Source organism: Epinephelus lanceolatus, chromosome 15 (genome assembly GCF_041903045.1).
Source record: "Epinephelus lanceolatus isolate andai-2023 chromosome 15, ASM4190304v1, whole genome shotgun sequence".
NCBI classification, from domain to species: Eukaryota; Metazoa; Chordata; class Actinopteri; order Perciformes; family Serranidae; genus Epinephelus; species Epinephelus lanceolatus.
Window position 1 is genome coordinate 14,261,662 of NC_135748.1, and position 20,942 is coordinate 14,282,603.

The window sequence follows — 20,942 nt, forward strand, 5'->3', positions numbered from 1 at the left end:
ACCAACCTGTGGCCCTGCATCCTTGATTAAACAAACGTTCTTCCTCAGGCCAAAGCACAGGAAGGTACAGCAACTAGTACAACAGCTGCAGAGATGTCGCATGCTATGCCAGAGTGCTGGTGGCTTGTTTGCTTGTTTTTTTTTTTTTTGTCAGGTTTCAAGGTCTTGGGACTTGTTTCTAAACTTCGACAGATGTATCACTTTAAGGGTAAAGATATGGTACAATAAGGGACTCTATCACAATATAAAACCCTAGCTTTTTGCTTTATTCTTGTGTTGCATATTCTTAAACCTTCCATCTACACATTCCTTGAGTCTCGCTACAACATCTTGACACAGGTCACAATAAATTCTGCCTGGAAAGATTTTTACCAAATATTGCACAATAAGCAAAGTCTACTTCCCCTTGCTGGGCAGGCGGTTTTTCCCCAAGCAGTGCCACATTTGCATCAAACTTAACAGACTGCCTGAGCCAAATAAAAACTTCATACTCATCCTCTAAATGAATTTAGCTTTTCATAACGTTTCCAAACTGCAGACTCTGACCCCATCAACTGCAACTTGAAGGCAGGTTTTTATCTATCATACAGAGCTGCACATTAACATGCTACTTTTGTCCTTTGGAAAACCTTCAGAAATGAGTAGGCATCTGTTCAAAGAACTTGTTCGACACTCATCAGCCACAAGAACCTGTTTCACCAATCTAGTGGACAGATCTGGCTTGTATCGCCTACTGTGTCTTTGAAGTGGGTGAGAGTAAGAGTTGCAGGCTCTGTCTGGGGATTCTGACAAACGATAATATGTGAATTATGAAAAAATAATAGCTTTAATATAACACATTTTTAATCATCTGCTGAATCAGTTCAACTCACTTATCCCATTAAGTGTCCTTTAAAGGGTAACTTGGTATTTTTCAACGTGGACCCTGTTCCCCATGTTTTTGTGTCCAAGTGACTAATGCGAACAAAATTTTTTGAAACGGGTCCATTACTGAGCAAGAGCACTGCAGCCAGCAGCACCTAAACAGGCTGCAATGTAACCACTCGGGGCATTTGGCACTTTCAATTTACATCCTAGAACAGTGCTCGGTTTTGCCACTGGCAGGCTCTAATGATTATGTATTATAAGTGCCCATATAGAGGTAGACCTTTTGTTAAAGGGTAAGATCCTTTTTGTTTAACCAGAAACAGCCCTAAAAGCACTCTTACCAAATCCACCAGACTCCATTTAAATAAACTGTATTTTTAGCATGTATAAAGCCATCGGACTTTGCCATTTAAGTGGTTGAATTAAGTGTATATTTGAACCAAACACTAGTTGCTAATTGTTGGCACATTGAAAAAACAAACCCAAACAGCTTTTAAGACTTATGTTTTGTTTCTGTCAACTTTGAATGACGTGTTTTTACCAATAATAAAATTACTGTTTGTTTAAATGGAGTCTGGTCTGTTTGGAAAAAGCAATTTCCAGGCCTTTTCTGGTGAAAGAAAAAGGATCTTAAGGATCTTCTTAACAAAAAGGTCGACCTATGTAGGGAAACTTTAAAATCTTGTCAAACATTTATAATAACAATTTCAGCCTGTCAGTGGCAAAAACAAGCACAGCATAATGGATGTACAGAGAGGGTGAATATGCCCCGAATTGTTACATTGCAGCCTGTTTCACCGCTGCCAGCTGCAGCACTCTTGCTCAATACTGAACTAGTTTCAAAGATTGTTGTCTCCATTAGTCACTCAGAGACAAAAACATGAAAAGATATTGTCAAGGTTGAAAAATACTTAAGTTAACCTCTAAGTTTCAATGTTTTGGTAACCACAATAACCGTCAACTCTGTTCAACTGACAAATACAGGATTTTTTTGCAATGCTTTGAACTGGTAACTTGATTAGTGACAAACCTGCACACGTAAAATTGAAAGAAGGTAACTGATAGTATCTTTTCAGGACGTGTGTCTATACACAGGTCTGACATAGGCCTTCTGAGTCACCATAATTCCACTAACACTAAGATGAAATCATTCTAAACAATGATTATAATCACTTAACAACATTTACTGATGTTGCCAATTAGGGACTGAGGCATGCTCATACAGGAGAGACTCTGATGTGGGGACTTGATTCCGAAGTGAGGGACACTTCCAGTAAAGTTCAGTGGCCCCGACAACAGCAAGTTGACTGGTATCATTTCACTGATTAAGCAGCCCCATAATCACAAAAACATTCATCTTGTTTTTTTGTACTTGAAGGAGTCCTGTGGGTGTCGTGGGACTAGTCTCGCGTGACCAGCCTCCCTTGCTTCGGAATGGGAGTCTGGGGACATCCGTCTTTTGTTTTGTAATAGAAATGGGCGGGGATATCCAGACCACATGACAGCGTTGCCATAGGTACGGCACGTGTGTTACATGTAACAGAGATGTATCAGAAACACAGAGAGCAGGTTACCGGTGCGTCGTACTGTGATGTAGATTCGTAATGTAGTCAGTCATGGCTCAGGCTACTACACCGAAGAAACGTGGATATTTTTCGGGTTTGTTCGGTGTCAGGAACAGCAATTCCGGTGTAGGCGGGTGTAAGGCAAAGCTAATCAGCCGTTGGTCGAGGAAGTACGGAAGTAAACGGATTTGAATCCAATCACATCACTGCTGCTGGGAGCCAGCGCTAGTGCTATTACAACTTTCCTATGGGAATGTCCACAGACAACAGAGTCAGCCAGCGTGCTGACATCATCGGCGTCTGTGTAAGAGACTATCGTGGGACTTACTTCTCGCTATGGAACTGCAATTACAAAACACTCCCGTGGTGGCATTTGGTTAATTATGCAATCTGTTGAAGTGATACAAAATGTTTACATGGTGCTTTCATTGGCAACCTGCCTTCGAGCCAACCGAAGCTCTTGTCGGGTTATTTCCACTGAAAAGTTTCAGAGTCCCCCCTGAGTATGTGTTTTGAATAATATCTTGATTTCATTTATCCGCTGGTGCTGGTGACTTCGGCTGGTGTTGACCTGAAACCACCCCTCATCTTCAAACCAGCCCACTGTGAGACAGAAGTGGATCTCTCAAAACTAATCAAGGTTGGAATGAAATGTTTTATCTGAAATTATTAATTCAGTGCTGGTGTTGCTTTTTTCAAAGTGCAGGCCCATTGCTCTAGACAATGAATCAATTAACCTAAGCTCAGTGGGAAAACTGCAAATTAAAACGCTGTCAGCACTTACGTTTTAGAGTACAAACAACTAGCACAGAGATGGGAAAAAAATTCATCCAAATGGACCAAAGTGTTTATGCAGTGACTATTCCTTAATTTGTATTTGCTGTACATCAATCTTGGGACAAATTTAAAGATAAAGACTAATAAACAAGCCTGATTTTAAGATTACGAGGAGCCTTAGCTGACCCCTCGTTCTAACTCTACTACTACTTTGTGACCTAATAAGGCAAAGCAATGTTTGGTAATAGTTTCTCTCCTAAAAGGGCAACAATAACAACAACTCATCAACGCAAGATTCTACAAATATTAGTGGCCATTCAGCAAACATCAGAGACTAAACTGTTCGGATTCATTTGAAAACACCAAATAGGGAAGTGACTCGTCTACTTACATTTCAGGGTCTCTCCAGCATAGGGGATGTGAAGTTTGAAGCGATCACAGCAGGGACCAGGGGTCAGAGATGTACATCTGAACATTGGAGTTAATGAAATCAACAAGACATAATTAATCTATTAGTCTTAAAATATGAAATAGTAAGCATAAGCAAGGTTTATGAATAATTAAACAACATTTTTCTAACTATGATGTTGTAAACTTAGACTGTAAATAGGCAAATCTTTTACTCTAGCTTATCATTATGTAGTAAAAGTTGACTGGACAATGTAGTGGCTATAGAATAATGACACCATCAGCATTTACATTGATTTTCTTTAAGCCTCGCTTTCGATTTGCAATTCTGTCTGCCAGCAGGTATGTTAGAATGTACATTCAGCCGCTGGATGTTGCAGTAGACAGAGATGCCAAGGCGATGGTAAGGTGTACCAACCCATATGGTGTTAATTCAAACAAACAGCTACAGCAGTACAGGCATGGCAAATATACAGAGAGTGAGACCTACAGTTACCTGCAACACAGACAGACAGAAACTGACGCCTTTTAGACTGTGTCACAGGTATACTACATTGGATGCTCTCATTAACAAGGGTTCTCTAAATATTATGTCATGGCTAATATATATATATATATATATATATATATATATATATATATATATAATTTAGCCATATATATACAAGCATAACTACAAAAGTTCAGATATCCGCTAGGCGGCCGCCTGGGTTAAACGCAGCATACAGCAGATTGAGTTCTATTAACAGGCACTGTATGTAGATGAATTTATTTGTAATGACTAAAACACAGCCACGAATCTTTGATCCTTGCCATTCACAAGTGTTTTTTTTTAACGGTATTACCTTTGTTTGTAGGCTACAAGACGATGAAGAAGGACATAACAACAATAAACACAATAAAAACAGACTAAAGCTGCTTGCTAACTTACAGTTGAAGCACAGATATCAAGGAAATCCAAAATCCAAATCAGCAATCTACATGCCTACAAAACTGGGCAGGTAAAACACACACTTCTGAAACACTCCAGTGTGGTATGATGCCGTGCAACAAACAGAACAAAACTGACAAGCTGAAATTGTTAAATTGTCTCTCCTGGCTCTCTTACAATCAAAAATAGAGGCTAAGATGACAAAAAATTGAGATTTGTTTATCTCATAGCATGCTTAACTTTTGTGGAGCATAACATATCAGGTATGGAAATAATCTGCAGATGCTCCGGTGCAAAATAAGACCAAACATTTCTATGGATGTCAGTTTTTTAACCACAACAAAAGCCGAAAATGTGGCCTGCAACAGACTAGGTAAGGCTTGTTTTCAGCTGAGCCCTTTTCCATTAAATGTGTGCCCCCCACCAGCCTATAAAGACAAGTGAGGAGTTAGTAGTAGGTGATGGAGTAAAACGGACCATAAAACAAGTTTTCCAATAATTGTGAATCACCACAACCAAGATCCTTGAGCATACAGTCATAAATGTGCGCACAAAGGAAATGCGTCAAACGTTGCACAATCAAACCAGAAAAATTATAGCGCTTTTGTATTCCCTGGTAGCTAAACCCTCCTTGCAACCCACAGGACTCAAAGGATCTGCTGCCAATGCCCTGGTGCCAGACACCACAGGACACCCCCAGAAGTCCTATGTCCACATCAAGTCCGATCCAAGGAGGCCCCACTATGGATCGGACTTGGCTCTAGGGTACTGACACGTGCCACTGATGCTCAATCGGACTGGGATCTGGAAGATTTGGAGGCCAGGTTGACACTTTGAGCTCATTCCTGGGGCCATTCCTGAGCAGTTTTTGGGATTTGGTATGGTGCATTGACCTGCTGGGGGCCCACTGTCATCAGGGGGTGCAGTTACCATGAAACAAACAAACAGTGTTTGGGTGCGTGGCGCGTGTCAAGTGGCACCCATATGAATACCAAGACCCAGCAGAACATTACATTGTAATGAGATGATCAATGTTATTCACTTTACGTGTGAGTGGTTTTAATGTTGTGGCTGATCAGTGTATATATTAAGCTATAACAATTAAAAAGAAAAAAAAAAACATGAATTCCCCAAAACATGACATTAAAATGACAAATGACATTAACCAAAAGTGTTATCTGGTTGACTCTCATGCTGCGGTATGTTGAGGAACAGTACGGTAATCATTTGCAGAAATTGTTCGAATGCAAATTTGTAATGGTGAATAATACCTCCAAACCAGTCACTACTTGCACCTCACAGCTCTACTAAGGTTCTTACTAATCACAATCTAATCATGAGTCATTCTGAATGTGTAGATGCTGATGTATGTAATGATATATAATATAATGGATGGACCCTGTGTTTCACATTAGGAAGTTATGGTCCAGAACTGCTCCTCACCCAGTTTTGAGGTCTGTAACACGGAGACAATTTGTGGAGTCGAGTCCTACACGTCCGTTCCGCACAACGCTGCACAGCAACGGCCGCAACTCAGGTGAGATCCGGTGCAGTGCAACCTCAGGGGACATGTTGTTCATTGTATCCACTCTGAAGAGTCTGTGAACATATAGTGACAATTCGCGGAACTACTTAAACGTCATTTATCAAAACGACATTCTTCAAGAAAAAAAACAAGCATGTGTACTGAGGAGTCAAGGGGCATGAGCTCCATCACGTAGGTGACGGTCATTTTTAGCTGTCATTTCCTAGCGTAAGGGAAATACTTGAATGAACGTCAGAATCAGTTTCCTGTTCTAAGATTTTAGCTTTCTGGCAAACGTTATTCGGAGAAAATACATTTTAACGCGCGGATTACGCAGGCTGACAAAGTGTGATTATCCACCTCAATATTCCTGGAAGTTTAAGGTTATAAAAAAACACACACGGGCCAAAAGGTTGTCACGGGGACACCAATGACTACTTTCCCCCTCTCCTTCACTAGAAACTGCCATGTAGGCTGGGCACATTGCATGAGGAATAAACAATGTGGTAATAAGCTGATGTTTGGCGTACACTATAACATCCAGAGACTCGGGGGAAATTAGTCTGTGCGTCATATTTTGTTACTGTAATGCTCGTAAGCTTGGTATCGTTAGCCACTGTTAGCTTACCACAGAATGAAGCGTCAAATTGCAACAAATTCAACATCTAGCTAACTCAAAAATAAATTTGTTCGTTATTGTCTATTTAGATACAACATGCGGTGTGAGTTCGAGTACCTGAAAGCGCTGGAAATCAGATAATTTAAGCGTTAACGCCAATGTTTACTTCATGCTCTCAAAATTTCCGGTACATGTTGTTTGGGTCCTTCTGATGCCCCACACTTAGCTGTTTGTAATAATGCCTGTCTAAATACAAAGAGTGTTTCACTTCCAGAGCCACATAGTCTGGTTATAAATAAATTATAAAGCATGTTCCGTTTGACAAAATCAAACCTAAAACGTTTACGTCAAGACAAAGTGCGCAATCGCTGATTTACTGACAAAAATGGGTCTGGCAATAGCTACGACGCTAGGCAGCTGTCATTGTGCACTTTGGCCATCACTTGTCAGTTGTGGGTGTTGAGTTGTCCACTCTACAAGAACAAATTTGAATGCAAGGTAATTACTGTGCCTCGTTTCTCAACAACAGTTTATCACAACGCACTTTATTTGACTTCAGAGTGCGTCTAATTAAGCTAGGTCATATTCTCTTTGAGTTTTTGGCGATTTATTCCAGTGTTCCCATGTTTCCAGACGTTGGAAAGAATGTTTGGATACACACGCTGTTGCCTTCAAGTTCTCTCAGTATTTCAACTTTGTGACATAGTGACGTTTACCTGACAGCTACAGATACGTTACTTGCGCAATAAGGATTTATATGGAAAGCATACAGTACAGTAAGCCAACACTATACGTGGTTGTTGCTTAAATTTACACTCCACATCTTCAGGTTATGCAGTAGTAAGACTAGCCATTAACATGACATTGGAGTACAACTCACAGGCACATTTATCAACAATTTAACACTCAATATTACTCATATGAAGATAATTAAGTATTTATAATACTTTAGTAAGCACCTACTGTAATACTTAAATACATACTAAAGGGTTGCAATGGTATGAGACGTTCACGGAATGACAACGTCTCAGAAAATATCGCGGTTTCACGGTATCGCGGTACATGGTGTTACACAATTATTATTATTATCAGTTAGCCTACAATGACATTTAAGGGAATGAAAAAAAAAGCTTTTTAGGGAGGGTTGAACAAACACTTTATTACTTACTACTATAATTGAAACTTGAAACTACTTTTTAAAGGAGGCATGTGTAAAAAGTCACCTTTTTGGTTAAAAAAACAAAACAAATAAAAGGTCAGACTCTAGGTCAGTTGCATTTTTATTTCAACGCCATTGATAAGCAAATGTAGGCAGTATGATAACCATCAAATTTCATCCGTATTCTGCTGCAAACCTACATAAGGGAGTGCTATGGTGTGTCTCAAATCACATACTTCCCTTAGTACACTTCCATGTAGTATACTATGTGCACTATGTACTCATTGGCGTAGTGTGCGAATTTCGACAGGGTAGTGTTGTCTCAAACCAAACACGGCCACTGTGCACTCACTGGAAATGATGACTGCAAATTAGCTAATTAGCAAACTAGCATTAGCATTGGCGTTATCGTTTGCGGTACCAAATCATTACAGACTGCTTAATTAACCCAATAAACATACTGCTGGCTTATACCTGACAACAGTACAGTGGTGCTTAGTGCAAAAAACACATGTATTTGTACAATGCAGCGACCTTCACGGTCACACAGTCCTCATCCGCCATTTCCAGTTTGAAAAGTGGTCGCTCCCCTTCTGCTACGTTGCCAAGATGGTGACCATTGAGGGCGAGAAGTGTCCATAGTTCCACACTTAACTTCTTGACAGTTTTGAGTGCACCATCCAGGTACTCATAGTGCACTGCATTTTTCCATACTGCTCAGTGTGAACGCACTTATGCACTCAAAAGTGTAAGTACAGAAGTACGCGTTTTGAGACACAGCACTAGTTCACGTACTTTGGTTACTTAGGTATTTGTATGCTTGTATACATACAGATAGACTAAGCCTAATACATGCATAAATGTTTATGTGTTTACCCTAATGCATGAGTTTTTTTATTAAATCCTTTATTGCAGTTGTCATATTTGCCTTCCTTGTTTTTATACAGAAAGATTTATTGATTTAACCAAAAGAAATCTCATGGCATTCACATCACATTAAATGGTCAACTCTTTTTTTGAAAAACTTGAGTGGTGGATTGCTATTCAGCAATTATACTATTGTATATCATAGCCCCTAAAAAACACCTCACAGTCTGAGAATCATTCAAGGGGCTATGTGAAATGACACCTAAAATGTTTCTGACGTGTACAAACACAACAAATCTAACCCGGAAAATAATGAAAGATGAGCACAAAGGAATAGAAATGATGCGGGTACGTGCAGCAAGACCAGTGGTGTTTCCGCCTGAGGGCAATAGGGCTGATTCACAATGGGGAAATTCCACCCTCATGGGGGTGATTCAGAATAAATAAGAAAAATATATTGACATTAGAAAGAGCAACAGTAAAATATGTTTAGTTGGTTATCATTTAATGACATGAGAGATTGTCTGATTAGTTCATTGTTCCCTGACAGTTGCCTTTTGAGTGTTCTTAAATGGTTAGGAAAATAAGCCACTGTAAATAAAAAAAGACTCTTGACAATCTAACTATGTGTGTGTTTGGTGGGGTGGGGGTGCAGTGAGAGTAAAATGAGTACTTTTGTGATTATAGCCATTATCTAAACTTTTGAAAAGCATTTTTAAACATAAATGGTCATATCAGTGTAATGACAATCATTACCCAGTTAAGTCTTGACTCCCTAACCAGACATAGGCAAAATATGTAATCTTACAAGTTTTTTTTTAAATGGGTCCAAGAACGTTTTCTTCTGGATTTTACTCATGGCTCAGTCTAAACTGTTTAATCCAGCGCATGCAGCCTTGATTTGCATTTGGACTAAATTGTTCCAAACATGTGACCACTGCACTTTATGCTTGAATCAGTTAATTTTCAAAAATGTGAGTTTCAACTCTTCAATCATCTCTTAATTTGTTCATTCATATTCAGTCTCTACAAACACTTATTCAGGTTGGTCAGCTCCTGTATGATAATTCAGCCTCAAATTCAACAAGAGAGGGAGAATTTTAAGAGGGTTCCTTGCTGTTTCAAGTAGTTGGACAATGCAGATCCCATAATATTCTCCTGCAGTGGAGACGTGGAGGGTTCTAGGCTAGCTTTTCATGCCTGCCGAGGGAAGACAATATGCTGCAAGATGTGGGAGAGAGAATTGAGCCATCCTGCAGCCAGCGGCCAGGCTTTCCAAGTCTTCCACTGCCTAGGCAGAGATTTGAAGAGATTAACACACTAGCATTAGCTCTGATACAAGCCAAGGATTGAATTAATTATAGACTTTGCTGGGCTGCGGTGCATTCACGTGGTGTAGCATTGAAATACCCCCCCCCCCCCAATAAGATTGGAACCTGTCCAACTCAGCCAGCGATGAATGCTCTATTTTTACCGTCTTTCTTGTTTCAGTCAAGCTCATGCTAATGTGGGAGATAAATAATATCAAGTGATTTTTGTTTGGAGGCTGTTGGGAAACTAGTTTACATATTTTGCCTGATATGCCCCCGAGGAGTCTGCTGTGCTTTAGATTTTGTCCTTGTTTATGAATAGGTTTTACTGGAAAGGCTGGACGGATGTTGAGAAATTCAAGAAATCTCCCAAATCATCAACACGTAATTTAAATAAAGAATCTTTAAGATATTTCATGTCCAGAAATGATTGTTGTTACTGCAGAAATAACAGAAGTGTGTGTCTTAATCAGATCATGACTGAAGCGGCGTTTGATGTGATGGTGGTTGGCTCCTGTATGACTGACTTGGTGAGGTGAGTAAAGTTAGTCCTTCCTTAACCTTGTTTTACTAAATCTCTGCTAACTGGTAAAACACACTGTGTCAGTACTGTGTGTGCTTCCTGAAATGACCATAAATCAACCCAATATTTTATGTGAAGGCTGAGTACAAAACCTACAGGCTAAATCTGTGTTCAGGAAACTCCCTTGCTTCCTCAGGTGGGCCCAGCAGGAAGCAGGACATTGGGCAAATTTTCATGATCATATTAGGACATGTATTTCAAGCATGTTACTCAACTTTGGGTCCGGCCCTTTGTAGTTGTGGTTTATACGTAGGTAGGGTTTCCAAGACTGATTTGGCTGATACATTTTTCTTCAAGTGTTAGCTTTTAATATTCAAAATGCACATTGTTTGAAATGTCTGTCTCTAGAAGCATTTCTAAAAAGGTTGAAACACTTATTTTATAGCTCTGGAACCAGTGTTTGAATAGCATATGGAGCTTTTCATGTCCCTTGTAACCCACTGGACTCCCCAAGGGGCCCCAAGATAAATATGAAGAGCCACAAGATGTTTGTTTTACATAAAATTATAGGCTATTAACATGTTCCAACATTTTGACTCTAATGCATGTCTTTCTTGTAAAAAATATTCAACACTTCCACATCTGTTATCCTCTAAAAATCCTACAAATGAAACAGTCCAACAAGGAATATCACCGAAGCTACCATGATGTCACCCGATTGTTTGTGGACCCACGTTTTGAAGCCTCAGGTTCGGCACTTCAGCCGTTGCCATTTTGTTTTTTGGAGAGGCTGGTGCTGTGGAGAGGTGAGGGGTGGATCTGACTGAAATGCTAAGACACTCTCAGCAGACAGCCTGTCACCCAAAGCAGCCACACCCTTAATTATTCATAACTTTGAGCAAGGTTTTGGTACTTCTATGGTGGCTTCATTTTTCACCACCAGTGCTTCCTGCTTGGTCCACATACAGACAATAACCTGTGAAGAGAGGTTAAAAGTAGGCATTGCTTAATATTCAAGGGTCTTATCAAGCATACTAATTATATACGGTGAGCCTGTAAAGCTTTGGATTTTTCCACAAGCTGAGGCAGTGCACCCGCAGCTGTAGTAATTTCAATTTTTCTCCCAAACCAAAAAACACAAGAGCAGTATTGGAGCTTAAGCTGCGATCGTTAGCAATCCCAGCTAACCATCATGCTACCTACAGTGGTAACTGAGTGTTCCAAAGCCAAGACACGCTGTCATTACCAGACTACATTGGTTTGTGGGGTTACTGGTAAGGTTAAAAGCCTGGGATTCAACAAGCATGCAGTGTACAGTCTATAATATTTCCTGAATCCCTACTGTGTGGAGGGTGGTTCTGCCATTAAGGTTTTAATAGTAGTTACTCTTTCCTGCTCTGAATTGTATTTAAGGCAGTTCTACTTCAGCAACCCCGGCCAAATTGAAGTCAGAATTGACAATGTTTGGAAAATACAAATGAGTAAGCTAAATGACTAAACAGGGTTATTTTAGAATGAAATGCAGCTTCAGCGTTAGTCTTTTAGCACAGTCATGCTCATCATAAATGTAGCCAATTAAGATGTGTATTTACAAGACTTTAAGGACTTCAAGACAACATTAAGTCAGCCGGAAACAGCAATTTCACTCATCTCATGGAGTTGATGTTTGCTGTCTGCCAGTGACAGTTGTCATTTCAGACGGCAAAATTGACAATTTCAGCTAAAAGAGAAGCCTGATTTTGTGTACCTCTGTCTGAAATCAAGAACTCATTGTTTAAAAAATGACTGAATTTCAAGGGGTAAATCTGTTGTCAACGTTAACTGCATTAACTTAACTCGACAGACGTAGCAGTAACTTGGGGGGTGTAGCTCAGCTAATGGTCAATTGTCTTTGCTTAAAACATGTTTCCCTTTATTATTATTAACCACCACATCCCCCAATTTTCCTTTAAGGATTTTAGTGTGACATGCAAGCTTGTGGAAAATATGGCATAAGGGCTGAAGGGTGTTTTCCATGATGGCTTGAAATGGACTGCACAGTCCTGTCTACACAAGAATAGAGGAAGTGGTCTAAACTTAGATAATGCCGCTGGCTGCTTTTTCAATACTTGTCCTAAACGCCCAAAATGTTGTACAGAACATCCTCGGTGTAAGAGAGTGGAGTCCTGTAGCTTTTAGGTCATTAGGCAATAATAGTGAGCAGACTTCTGGTTAAATAGGAAGACATGTGTCCATCTTTTTTCTAAATTTTGTAACATTTTCTCCTTGAGGAACACACCATTTCTTTAGATTTATTTGAATTACATAAGCTGCTGTTCTAAGATACTAAAAATGATCCACTGTTGCAGCCTGTGCTGTACAGACACCAAATCATTGATCAAGTCATTGGCAGATGATGTAGGTGTGACCCTCCCATAGTAAATCTGACTCTGGTTTCAGAGACTCAAAGTGTGCAGATGATCTGGTATAATTACTGCTTACTAAAATGTCAATGTTGCATCATCCTCATACGTGGTGAGATTTGTTGAGCCAAGTAGGATCCATTCCCACAAATCATTAGTCATCATCTCCAGCACAATGGGTTAGTTGAAAACAATTTGTCATCCTCATTTACCATAACCTTTGTGAGGAATGACACAATCGCAGAAGATACATAAAGTCAATACAGTATAATGTCATGTCTTCATGGGCTCCAGCCACCTAAATGTCTCCCTGTCAGCGTGAAGTAGTGTGCTGTTTGAGCTTGTGCGACAGTTTAGTCGTACAGCTTGTGTCATATTTTTATGTGAAACACGGGAAAAAAATAACTGTCACCTGGCTGCCAGCAAATGGAGATCTAAATAAACAAGCACAATATGTGCCAGTGGGAGAAAAGTTTCATGGCATTCTGGCGTGCGCACACTCCAATTCAAGTTGTCACATTTTTGTTGTCACTCACAAGTTCCAACTTATCAAAAACACATGCTTCTCCTACTGTTTTTTTTTTTTTGGTGGGCAAGTATTTATTTTGTTGCTCATTAGCAATTCAGCCAGTGACTTTCTGCTTTGAAGGGCAGGCGTTGTCAATTAAGACCCTAATAAGCTAACGGGAAATGGCCTGTTTTTGGAGAGTGTGTGTGTATGTGTGTGTGGGGTTGGGGCTTTTTGGATGGAGGTCAGAATGCGGATAGGGGAGGGTAGTTGGAATACATTCACAGCCCTTCAAAGTGATATGCATGGCTTTGAAGTTAGAAATCCAGTTGTCTTGAACAGCCAGTGTTTGGGTGGCACTACAATTGACTGACAGACAGCGGAGGCACGCACACACACACACACACACACACACACACACACACACATGTACATACACTCTCGCACTCTGTCTCCCTCTGCTTCTGTCTTGCCATACAAACACACAAGAGTAACACAGATCTCTCTGGTGTTTTGTTATAAATGTATTAGTCAGGCTGCAGAGCATACTCTGCTCCTTTTTTACGGCATGTTGTTTGGTAGTAAAAGGTCATGTTTAATTGTCTACTATCTGCAGTGCACAAAGAGGAGGAGCAGCGGAGCCTCTCAGGCTTTTAACCCATTGTCAAAGCTGTACAGTGCCCCCTACTGCCTCAGCTTACTGAGTGGAGGCACTTATCACCTGCTCAGTGAGAATCTGAGTTTCCCAAATTATAGAGCAGAACCACAGCGTTGTTTCTTCCAAAGCACAGTAAACACACCTTTATCTGATGTTTTTATTTGAGTGAATCTCAAGCCCAGACTCACAAATCTGGGCCCCAGCTGTAAGTGTGACAATTAGTGAATTAAATCGATTAGTGGATTGCATCGGTGTATATTTTGAGGGGACACAGGGGACATGTCCCACTCAATATTTAAAACCTTGCATTACCCCCCGCCCCACCCCAATAGCAACATGAAAATAGCAGAGGACTTTTATTTTGACAATATTTAAAACATTTACCCCATAAACTGATGCAGAAAAGGCACAAAATTATGCATTAAAATTCATCAGAATGCAGGAAATGAAGTGTTTGATGCTCAGAATTTTCAGACTTTTAAACCCCCTGTTTCATATGTGTCCTGACAGTCATTTGAAAAAGTCACCATGGGCTCTGGAAACTAGACATTTAAAACACTTATCTGACATTTTATTGACCAAACAGTGAATTGATTAATCATGAAAATCAATAACCATTACAAAGTTAAGCGCAAGGTTTGGAATTTTTAACTTCAATACCATCTTTCAGACCATGTGTGAGCGCAGTGTTTTCTAACCTTTTTTTCTTTCACATCAGATACTACACATGTCAGTGATTTTTGAGCATTTATGATAATTGTCTCTTCTCAGATTGTTTCATTTGGATGGTTTTTAGAGGTCTGAAGTGGTAAAACTATCCAGTATTCAATTTCAAAAGCAAAGATCAGTGAAAAGTTAAAAAGAAAGAATTCCAGTTAATTATCTCATGGCCTCAGGTTTGTCTTGTGACCCCTTGGAGGGGTCCAAGCCTCCAGTCTGGGAAGCACTGTTATTACTGCACAGTAGGGCTGCAACTAACCTTTTTTTCAATTATCAGTTAATCTGCTGATTTTTTATCTATGAAATGCCAAAAAACTGTTAAATGCTTATCACAATCTCCCAAAGCTCCATGTGACATCTTCACATAGCTTCTTTTGTCCAACCAACAGTCCAATACCCAAAGACTATCACACATTTACTACATCATACATCAGTTACTGTCATAAATTATGAAGAAAAGCAGCAAATTCTCACATTGAAGAAGCTAGAACCACTAAATGTTCTGATATTTGTGCTTAAGAAATAACTGAAACAATTAAATGTCCAAATAGTTGGCAATGAATTTACTTCTGAGCATCTGATCGATTAATTGAGTAATTGTTGCAGCTCTCCTACACAGTGTTCCCTCTCGTGGCATTTTCATCTCAGTGATGTGTTGTGGGACCGTGATGCTCACTAGTAGAATACAGGAATTTTCTCCTCAAGTTAAAAAAAATCTGCTCACAAAGTATTAATAGTTACCACTGTTTTATATTTCTCCTACAGTAGAATTGTTCTATACCATAAGCTCTGTCAAAAATCTGTCTGCCAACCTTTTATGTAAATTCAAAAAAAGAGAAACAAAGCTCTGATGTTTCTATAAGCGCTGACCAATTCAGACTGTGAATAGGTTGATAAGTGGCTTATTATATCCACTGATATAGGCTGTTTCTGTCCAGCGAGTGAATAATGGCAACATGCATGTGGCTCTAACAAATGGTCTGACCACACAAAAATAAACGCCCACATCCTACTCCGACACTGCACCTCTTGTTAGCACCGCAGCTCACCGTGTCCATGTAAGGTATGCTGTCTTTGTTCAACCTGTTCTTTGTTAAGTTCCTTCACCTTGTCCTGATTCACTGGAGCTTCCACTAAGAGGACCTTCATGGAAAATTATACAAGATGAGAACATAAGTGTTTCCTCTCAGTGATGCATAGGTTTGAAATGCTTCTTTTCTGAGGCTCAACATGAACTGAAGGTTAGAACACTTAGATTAAAATGGCTAGTGTTTACTTTGACCGTGTAGTATCCACACAGATTACTCAGTAATTATTTAAAATTTTTGATAAATACAAGCAAAAGCTTGAGCTCATTGTGAGTATCTTATTTTGCAAGTAGTAAGTTCACTTCAGAGGTTGTGTTTGGAACTGGAAAGACAAGCTCTAGTTCAAACTTTGGAAAACAGCATTTCAGTTTGTTTGTGTCCAAGTCTACTTCCCTCTGTTGCTCACCAACAGCTGAGGAATGACTTTAATAGAGACGGAGGAGAGGGAAATGAGAGCCAGCCTCAAAGCAAACACTTCACGTCACTGAACACCTGCTTTGGCCTCTTGGTTCCATGGGAGAAAACGCACTGAGGTTGCACTTTAGCACATAGCTGCCCTGTTTGTTTGGTGCACTCACCACAGACAACAATAGCCAAGTGTCTCTCTGGGCATGAAGAGGCGTGGGTGGATTTATTTAAGAATTTGGAAATCTGTTTATCTTACCTGTCAGTTATCTGCCTTTAGATGGCTGTCGGCCAAATGTAACATTGACAATATTTTTAGAATCTACAAAGGTTGTGCTCATTATTTATCACAATTGTGTGAATGTCTTAATAAATGTCATGAACCCTTTAAGGTTAAGATCAAATATGACACATAAAAAATCAGTTTCCTGGGCATTTTTATAAAACAGAAAGGCAAAACATTGGTTAGTGACCTGTGTATGATGGACACAGATAAATGCTTCTTCTTACGTGATAATCCTTTCAGCCTCTACACCTGACAGAAAGTCTAACTGTCAGTCATTTTACAATCATCTCTACCAAATGAAGAAGTACGGACAAGCAAAGGAACTGGAATAAAGCTGAAGTAGAACTAGACCTCCACCATGAGTGTCAGTGAATGGTCAGTCCTTTAAACAGAAAATGGTCCCAGGTGCTACCTGAAATATTCAATCAGTACTATTGCTTGGTCGCTGTCTTGCTGAGTTTCATGAAAATATGGATGTTTTGTCTTGTATTAAGCCAGAGCTCCAAATAGCTTAGCGTAGTATAGTTTTTACATTTCTGTTTAATTACATATTAAACAAACAAGATGTATTGTGGTAATTGCTGAGCTCTAGAGGTGTTGGTAGGCCAAGCTAGCTGTTTTCATTTGTTTCAACGCGACTAATCACCTCCAGGCTCTAGCTTCATGTTTAGTGTACAGAAATCAGAGCAACAACCATGTTGTCAATTAACTATTGGCTGGAAAGCGAATAAGCATGCTTGCACTTTTCCTTTCTGAAGTAGCGCTAAAATATTTAAAGTTCCTCTCCAGACACGTTTTAAATAAACTAAAAATAAAGTAAAAAAATACTCTGCTATGATTAATGTTACGTTTAACATAGTTCTCCCACCTTTAAGGTAAAAACCTCTCCCTCATGACAAATTTTGGATTTGGCCTTGCGCCCCACCCACCACCTCTGCTTGCGCTAGGGTAACGGACCTTCGTAACGGTTCACATGATATCTAGCAAGTTAACACTACACGAATGACACTGTCACATTACGTACTAACAGAAAGTTACATACTTAACGTAAAGTTGCGTAGGTTAGATTTAGGCAAGTAAAGTCAGGTTTGGGAAAACAATCATGGTTGGGTGCCGTCACGTTACATAGGTGAGGTTTTGGAAAGTAAAGTTAGGTTGGTTAGGTTTAGGAAGGGAACTGGGTTTCACAAAGTTCACTTGGTTTTGAACACTGGTCTCCTGAGGTAAAGTCCTGTGTTTGTTTGACCTAGCCACCACCCCAACCTGCATTCTGACGTGGACTTTTGCCATTTATAGCCTACTTCTTCCCTGTCTACTTCTGTCAGTGCATTGGTCATGTGATCACAGCCTTCCCGATTATGTGGATTATTTACAAATTTTGGTGCATGACTTTTCATAGATAAACAGTGAATGAGAACAGCCTGTCAAGGTTGTGCTATCACATTTGCTGGCAAAGCTTTCCCTATGCTAATGCTAGCTCAGCTCTCTGTTCTGACAAGTCCACTCTGCGCTGAAGGTTTCAGGTTTCTTTGCCAATGTGGCATCAAAGTCTGTTCCCCCCCGTAGACCGTAGATATATATTTCTAGTATATGACAGCAATTGGCTTTCATGTCAGTGATGCACTTTTGAATCTCAGATTTTAGGGAATTGCACAGATGTCGCCCCCTTTAGTAGAGGAATGTAAAAACACCTCTCTAGTGACAAACAGTATAGTCAAGGTCAGACATTTACATAAACAGAAGGAAAACACAATTTTGAGTGGAGGGGGGCTTTAAGCTCTGATCCTCTACTCAAAAACTCAACACCAAGGTTATTCCCTATGGTCTCTAGTTCACTCTGCCCCATGCTGGACATAGCTGTCCCACTGATCCAAACAATGGCTGAATGGAAAAAACATTGTAATCGTGAGAAATGTGTCATGCAGAGAAAATTGCAGAATTGCATTCTTTTCAGATGAGCTCCATCGTGTTATCTGAAAAGGCATAAATCTCTTAGCTTAAATGATGCAGTGTTTGACATTTAATAGCAACAGCAAAGTAACTATTCATCACTTCTGTGGCTTTGTGTGATTTCACATGCCATGATGGTTACTAGCACTCAGGAACATTACTTATTGAAAGATGGATTGAAAGAATTACACTAATAGATTTTTTGACACCCGTCATCAACAATTAAATGAACAGAACCTGCAAAAACAGCGTACAAAGATGCAACCAAAGAAAGTTAATATTAATGCAGCCTAATGTAACGCTGAACTGTACTTCATTCATTTAATGGTGAGATTACACATTAATCAATAACAGGGTTATTTGGTGTAACATTAACTTAGTTTAATAAGCTAATTTCCATCTGCTGGCTTTTGAACGAACAGCATGTTGAGACGTCAAGAGTTAGCTAGTTCGTGTTCCATTGTGATTAATGAATTGTAACAGACGGGAAACTTTGTTATAGCAAGCTTACATTAATTACTGACATTGACAAACCCTATTTTGCATTTTGCATTCACTGTTAACACTTACAAACTTAGTGAACGTAGCCTTAGATGTGAAGAATCTATTTCACATCACAATGTTATAATCTGTTTTACTAGTGGTTAAAGGTACACACAGTTTTACATTAGCACTACTCACTCTGATTGGTTAGTACCTGTTGCCTTTGTTGGTTGGGTAGGAAGGCAAGAAGAGTGAGATTGGTGAGAGTTAGGGTATAAATGTCAGGGCAAGCCAATCAGAGGCAGTGTAGGGCGGGTCATGCCTTCACCATCCTAGGAAAAATAAATCTGCCGGTATATGTTGGTGTGCATCATGTCCTTGGGTTCTCAGTCAGATCCAGCCCTTACTCCCACCCAGCTCCACCTTCTCGACCAAATATGGTCACTTCAGGTCACTTCTGGTCACAAAAAAACAAGATGGCAATGGCCAAAACTCCAAACTTGAGGCTTCAAAACAGTAGTCCACAAACCAACGTGTGACGTTATAGTGGGTTCATACTTGTTTGCAACTTGTGAACTTGAGCGTGGGCATCCTTGACTCTTGGGACAGTAAACAACACTCGTTTTAAGGCAACTGGGTTTTCTGGCACAACACTGGCACGGCTGGTGCTAACGGCTTTCCAGACAACACAGCTACTGGAACTGCTGAAGCCTGTTCATATGGATATTTGAAGGAAATAAATCTCACATTTAGATGCAAATTGTACCCACCAGTCTGAAAAAACAAGTCCGAACGTCAGCCACATTGGCAACAAATTTGAAATGACACATTGAGTTGAAGCTTCTGATCAGCGTTGGGAAATATCTGTGTGAACTGAACTTTAAGCGACAGACAACAGTGAGTCTTGTTGGTGTCTGTGCACAAGCACTACTTTTTTTACCACGAATCACGCAGCTGTGACACAGGTGGGAAAAATGTTTTATAACAACTGCACCAAGTAGAATAGGTAATGTGTTTGTGGAAGAGATGTGTGTGCGTGTGTATTTGCATGTGTTAAACCTTTGTTCCGTTTCCTTCTCACCACAGTTCAGTCTCACTGACCCTACATCCTGTTATAGCTTTGGGCATTTTAGTGTTTTCACACGCCGGTGCAAAAACAGCAGCATTTATAGCAACCTCCAGTGTTTGCCACCAGCCTCTCAGTTACTGGAAATCCTGGGATTGAGTGAGCTTACTGTAATAGCGCACCTGCCGCAAACACACTCTCTCACACACACACAAATATAAAAAAGAGCAACAACAGGGTGAAAAACAAGTTTATGACAACATTTTGCCATCCGCAAACCCTTTGGCCCCAGGCAGTGCTGGCCTGGGGCCAGACCACAGCATCCTGACGTACAGTATGAAGCTGTCTGTTGTCTCTCCCCCATATTACTCACCACCCACTCTGTCTCCATGATTGGAGGAACCAGGGAACAGACAGCTCCTCCTGAGGGCACCCACCTGTGGCATATCAACCTTGAGGGGAGGGGTGGGACTTTACCCAACCCTGATGAGTCAGGCATTACTGGTGCAGCCGGTGTCAAGTTGAGACATCTATGGCTTTTGCTAGTTGCATCATTTGCAAATTTGGAGACACATGCATGGGCATATCTGACTGAATGTCTAGGTAACATATCTAGTGTGCTTTTTAGAGTGATGAGGCAATTGCAAACTCCATGTTCTGTCTGTGTATTTATTACTGTGTTTAAGTACAGTAACCCAAAAAAGGGGGGGAAGACTCAAGGGAAAAAAGTTTCCTATGCTCCGTTTATTTCGGCAATGGTTGCATTTTGTTGACCTTTCTGTAAAAGACCTTCACAAGGCCAAAAGATATAATCCTCCGCAGACT

At 40.1% G+C, this 20,942-nt stretch overlaps 2 protein-coding genes across 3 annotated transcripts in view; one reads left to right on the forward strand and one right to left on the reverse strand.

Annotated features, from left to right (window-relative positions):
* The window catches only part of babam2 (BRISC and BRCA1 A complex member 2), a 117,131-nt gene extending 110,194 nt beyond the window's left edge, over nucleotides 1–6,937 (reverse strand). The window contains exons 1-3 of the mRNA XM_033641870.2: nucleotides 6,810–6,937; nucleotides 5,992–6,147; nucleotides 3,601–3,677 (exon numbers count right to left, since the gene is read on the reverse strand). Coding sequence (XP_033497761.1) covers nucleotides 3,601–3,677; nucleotides 5,992–6,128 — 214 coding nt within the window. The 5' untranslated portion in view covers nucleotides 6,129–6,147; nucleotides 6,810–6,937. The remainder of the gene's footprint in view (nucleotides 1–3,600; nucleotides 3,678–5,991; nucleotides 6,148–6,809) is intronic.
* A 191-nt stretch (nucleotides 6,938–7,128) lies between these two features.
* The window catches only part of rbks (ribokinase), a 43,472-nt gene continuing 29,658 nt past the window's right edge, over nucleotides 7,129–20,942 (forward strand). Inside the window, exons 1-2 of one of the 2 annotated variants that reach the window (XM_033643330.1) lie at nucleotides 7,129–7,190; nucleotides 10,502–10,563. In XM_033643330.1, coding sequence (XP_033499221.1) covers nucleotides 10,505–10,563 — 59 coding nt within the window. In that variant the 5' untranslated portion in view covers nucleotides 7,129–7,190; nucleotides 10,502–10,504. Of the gene's footprint in view, nucleotides 7,191–10,388; nucleotides 10,413–10,501; nucleotides 10,564–20,942 lie in introns of those variants that run through there. The other variant, XM_033643327.2, reaches the window with a different exon arrangement.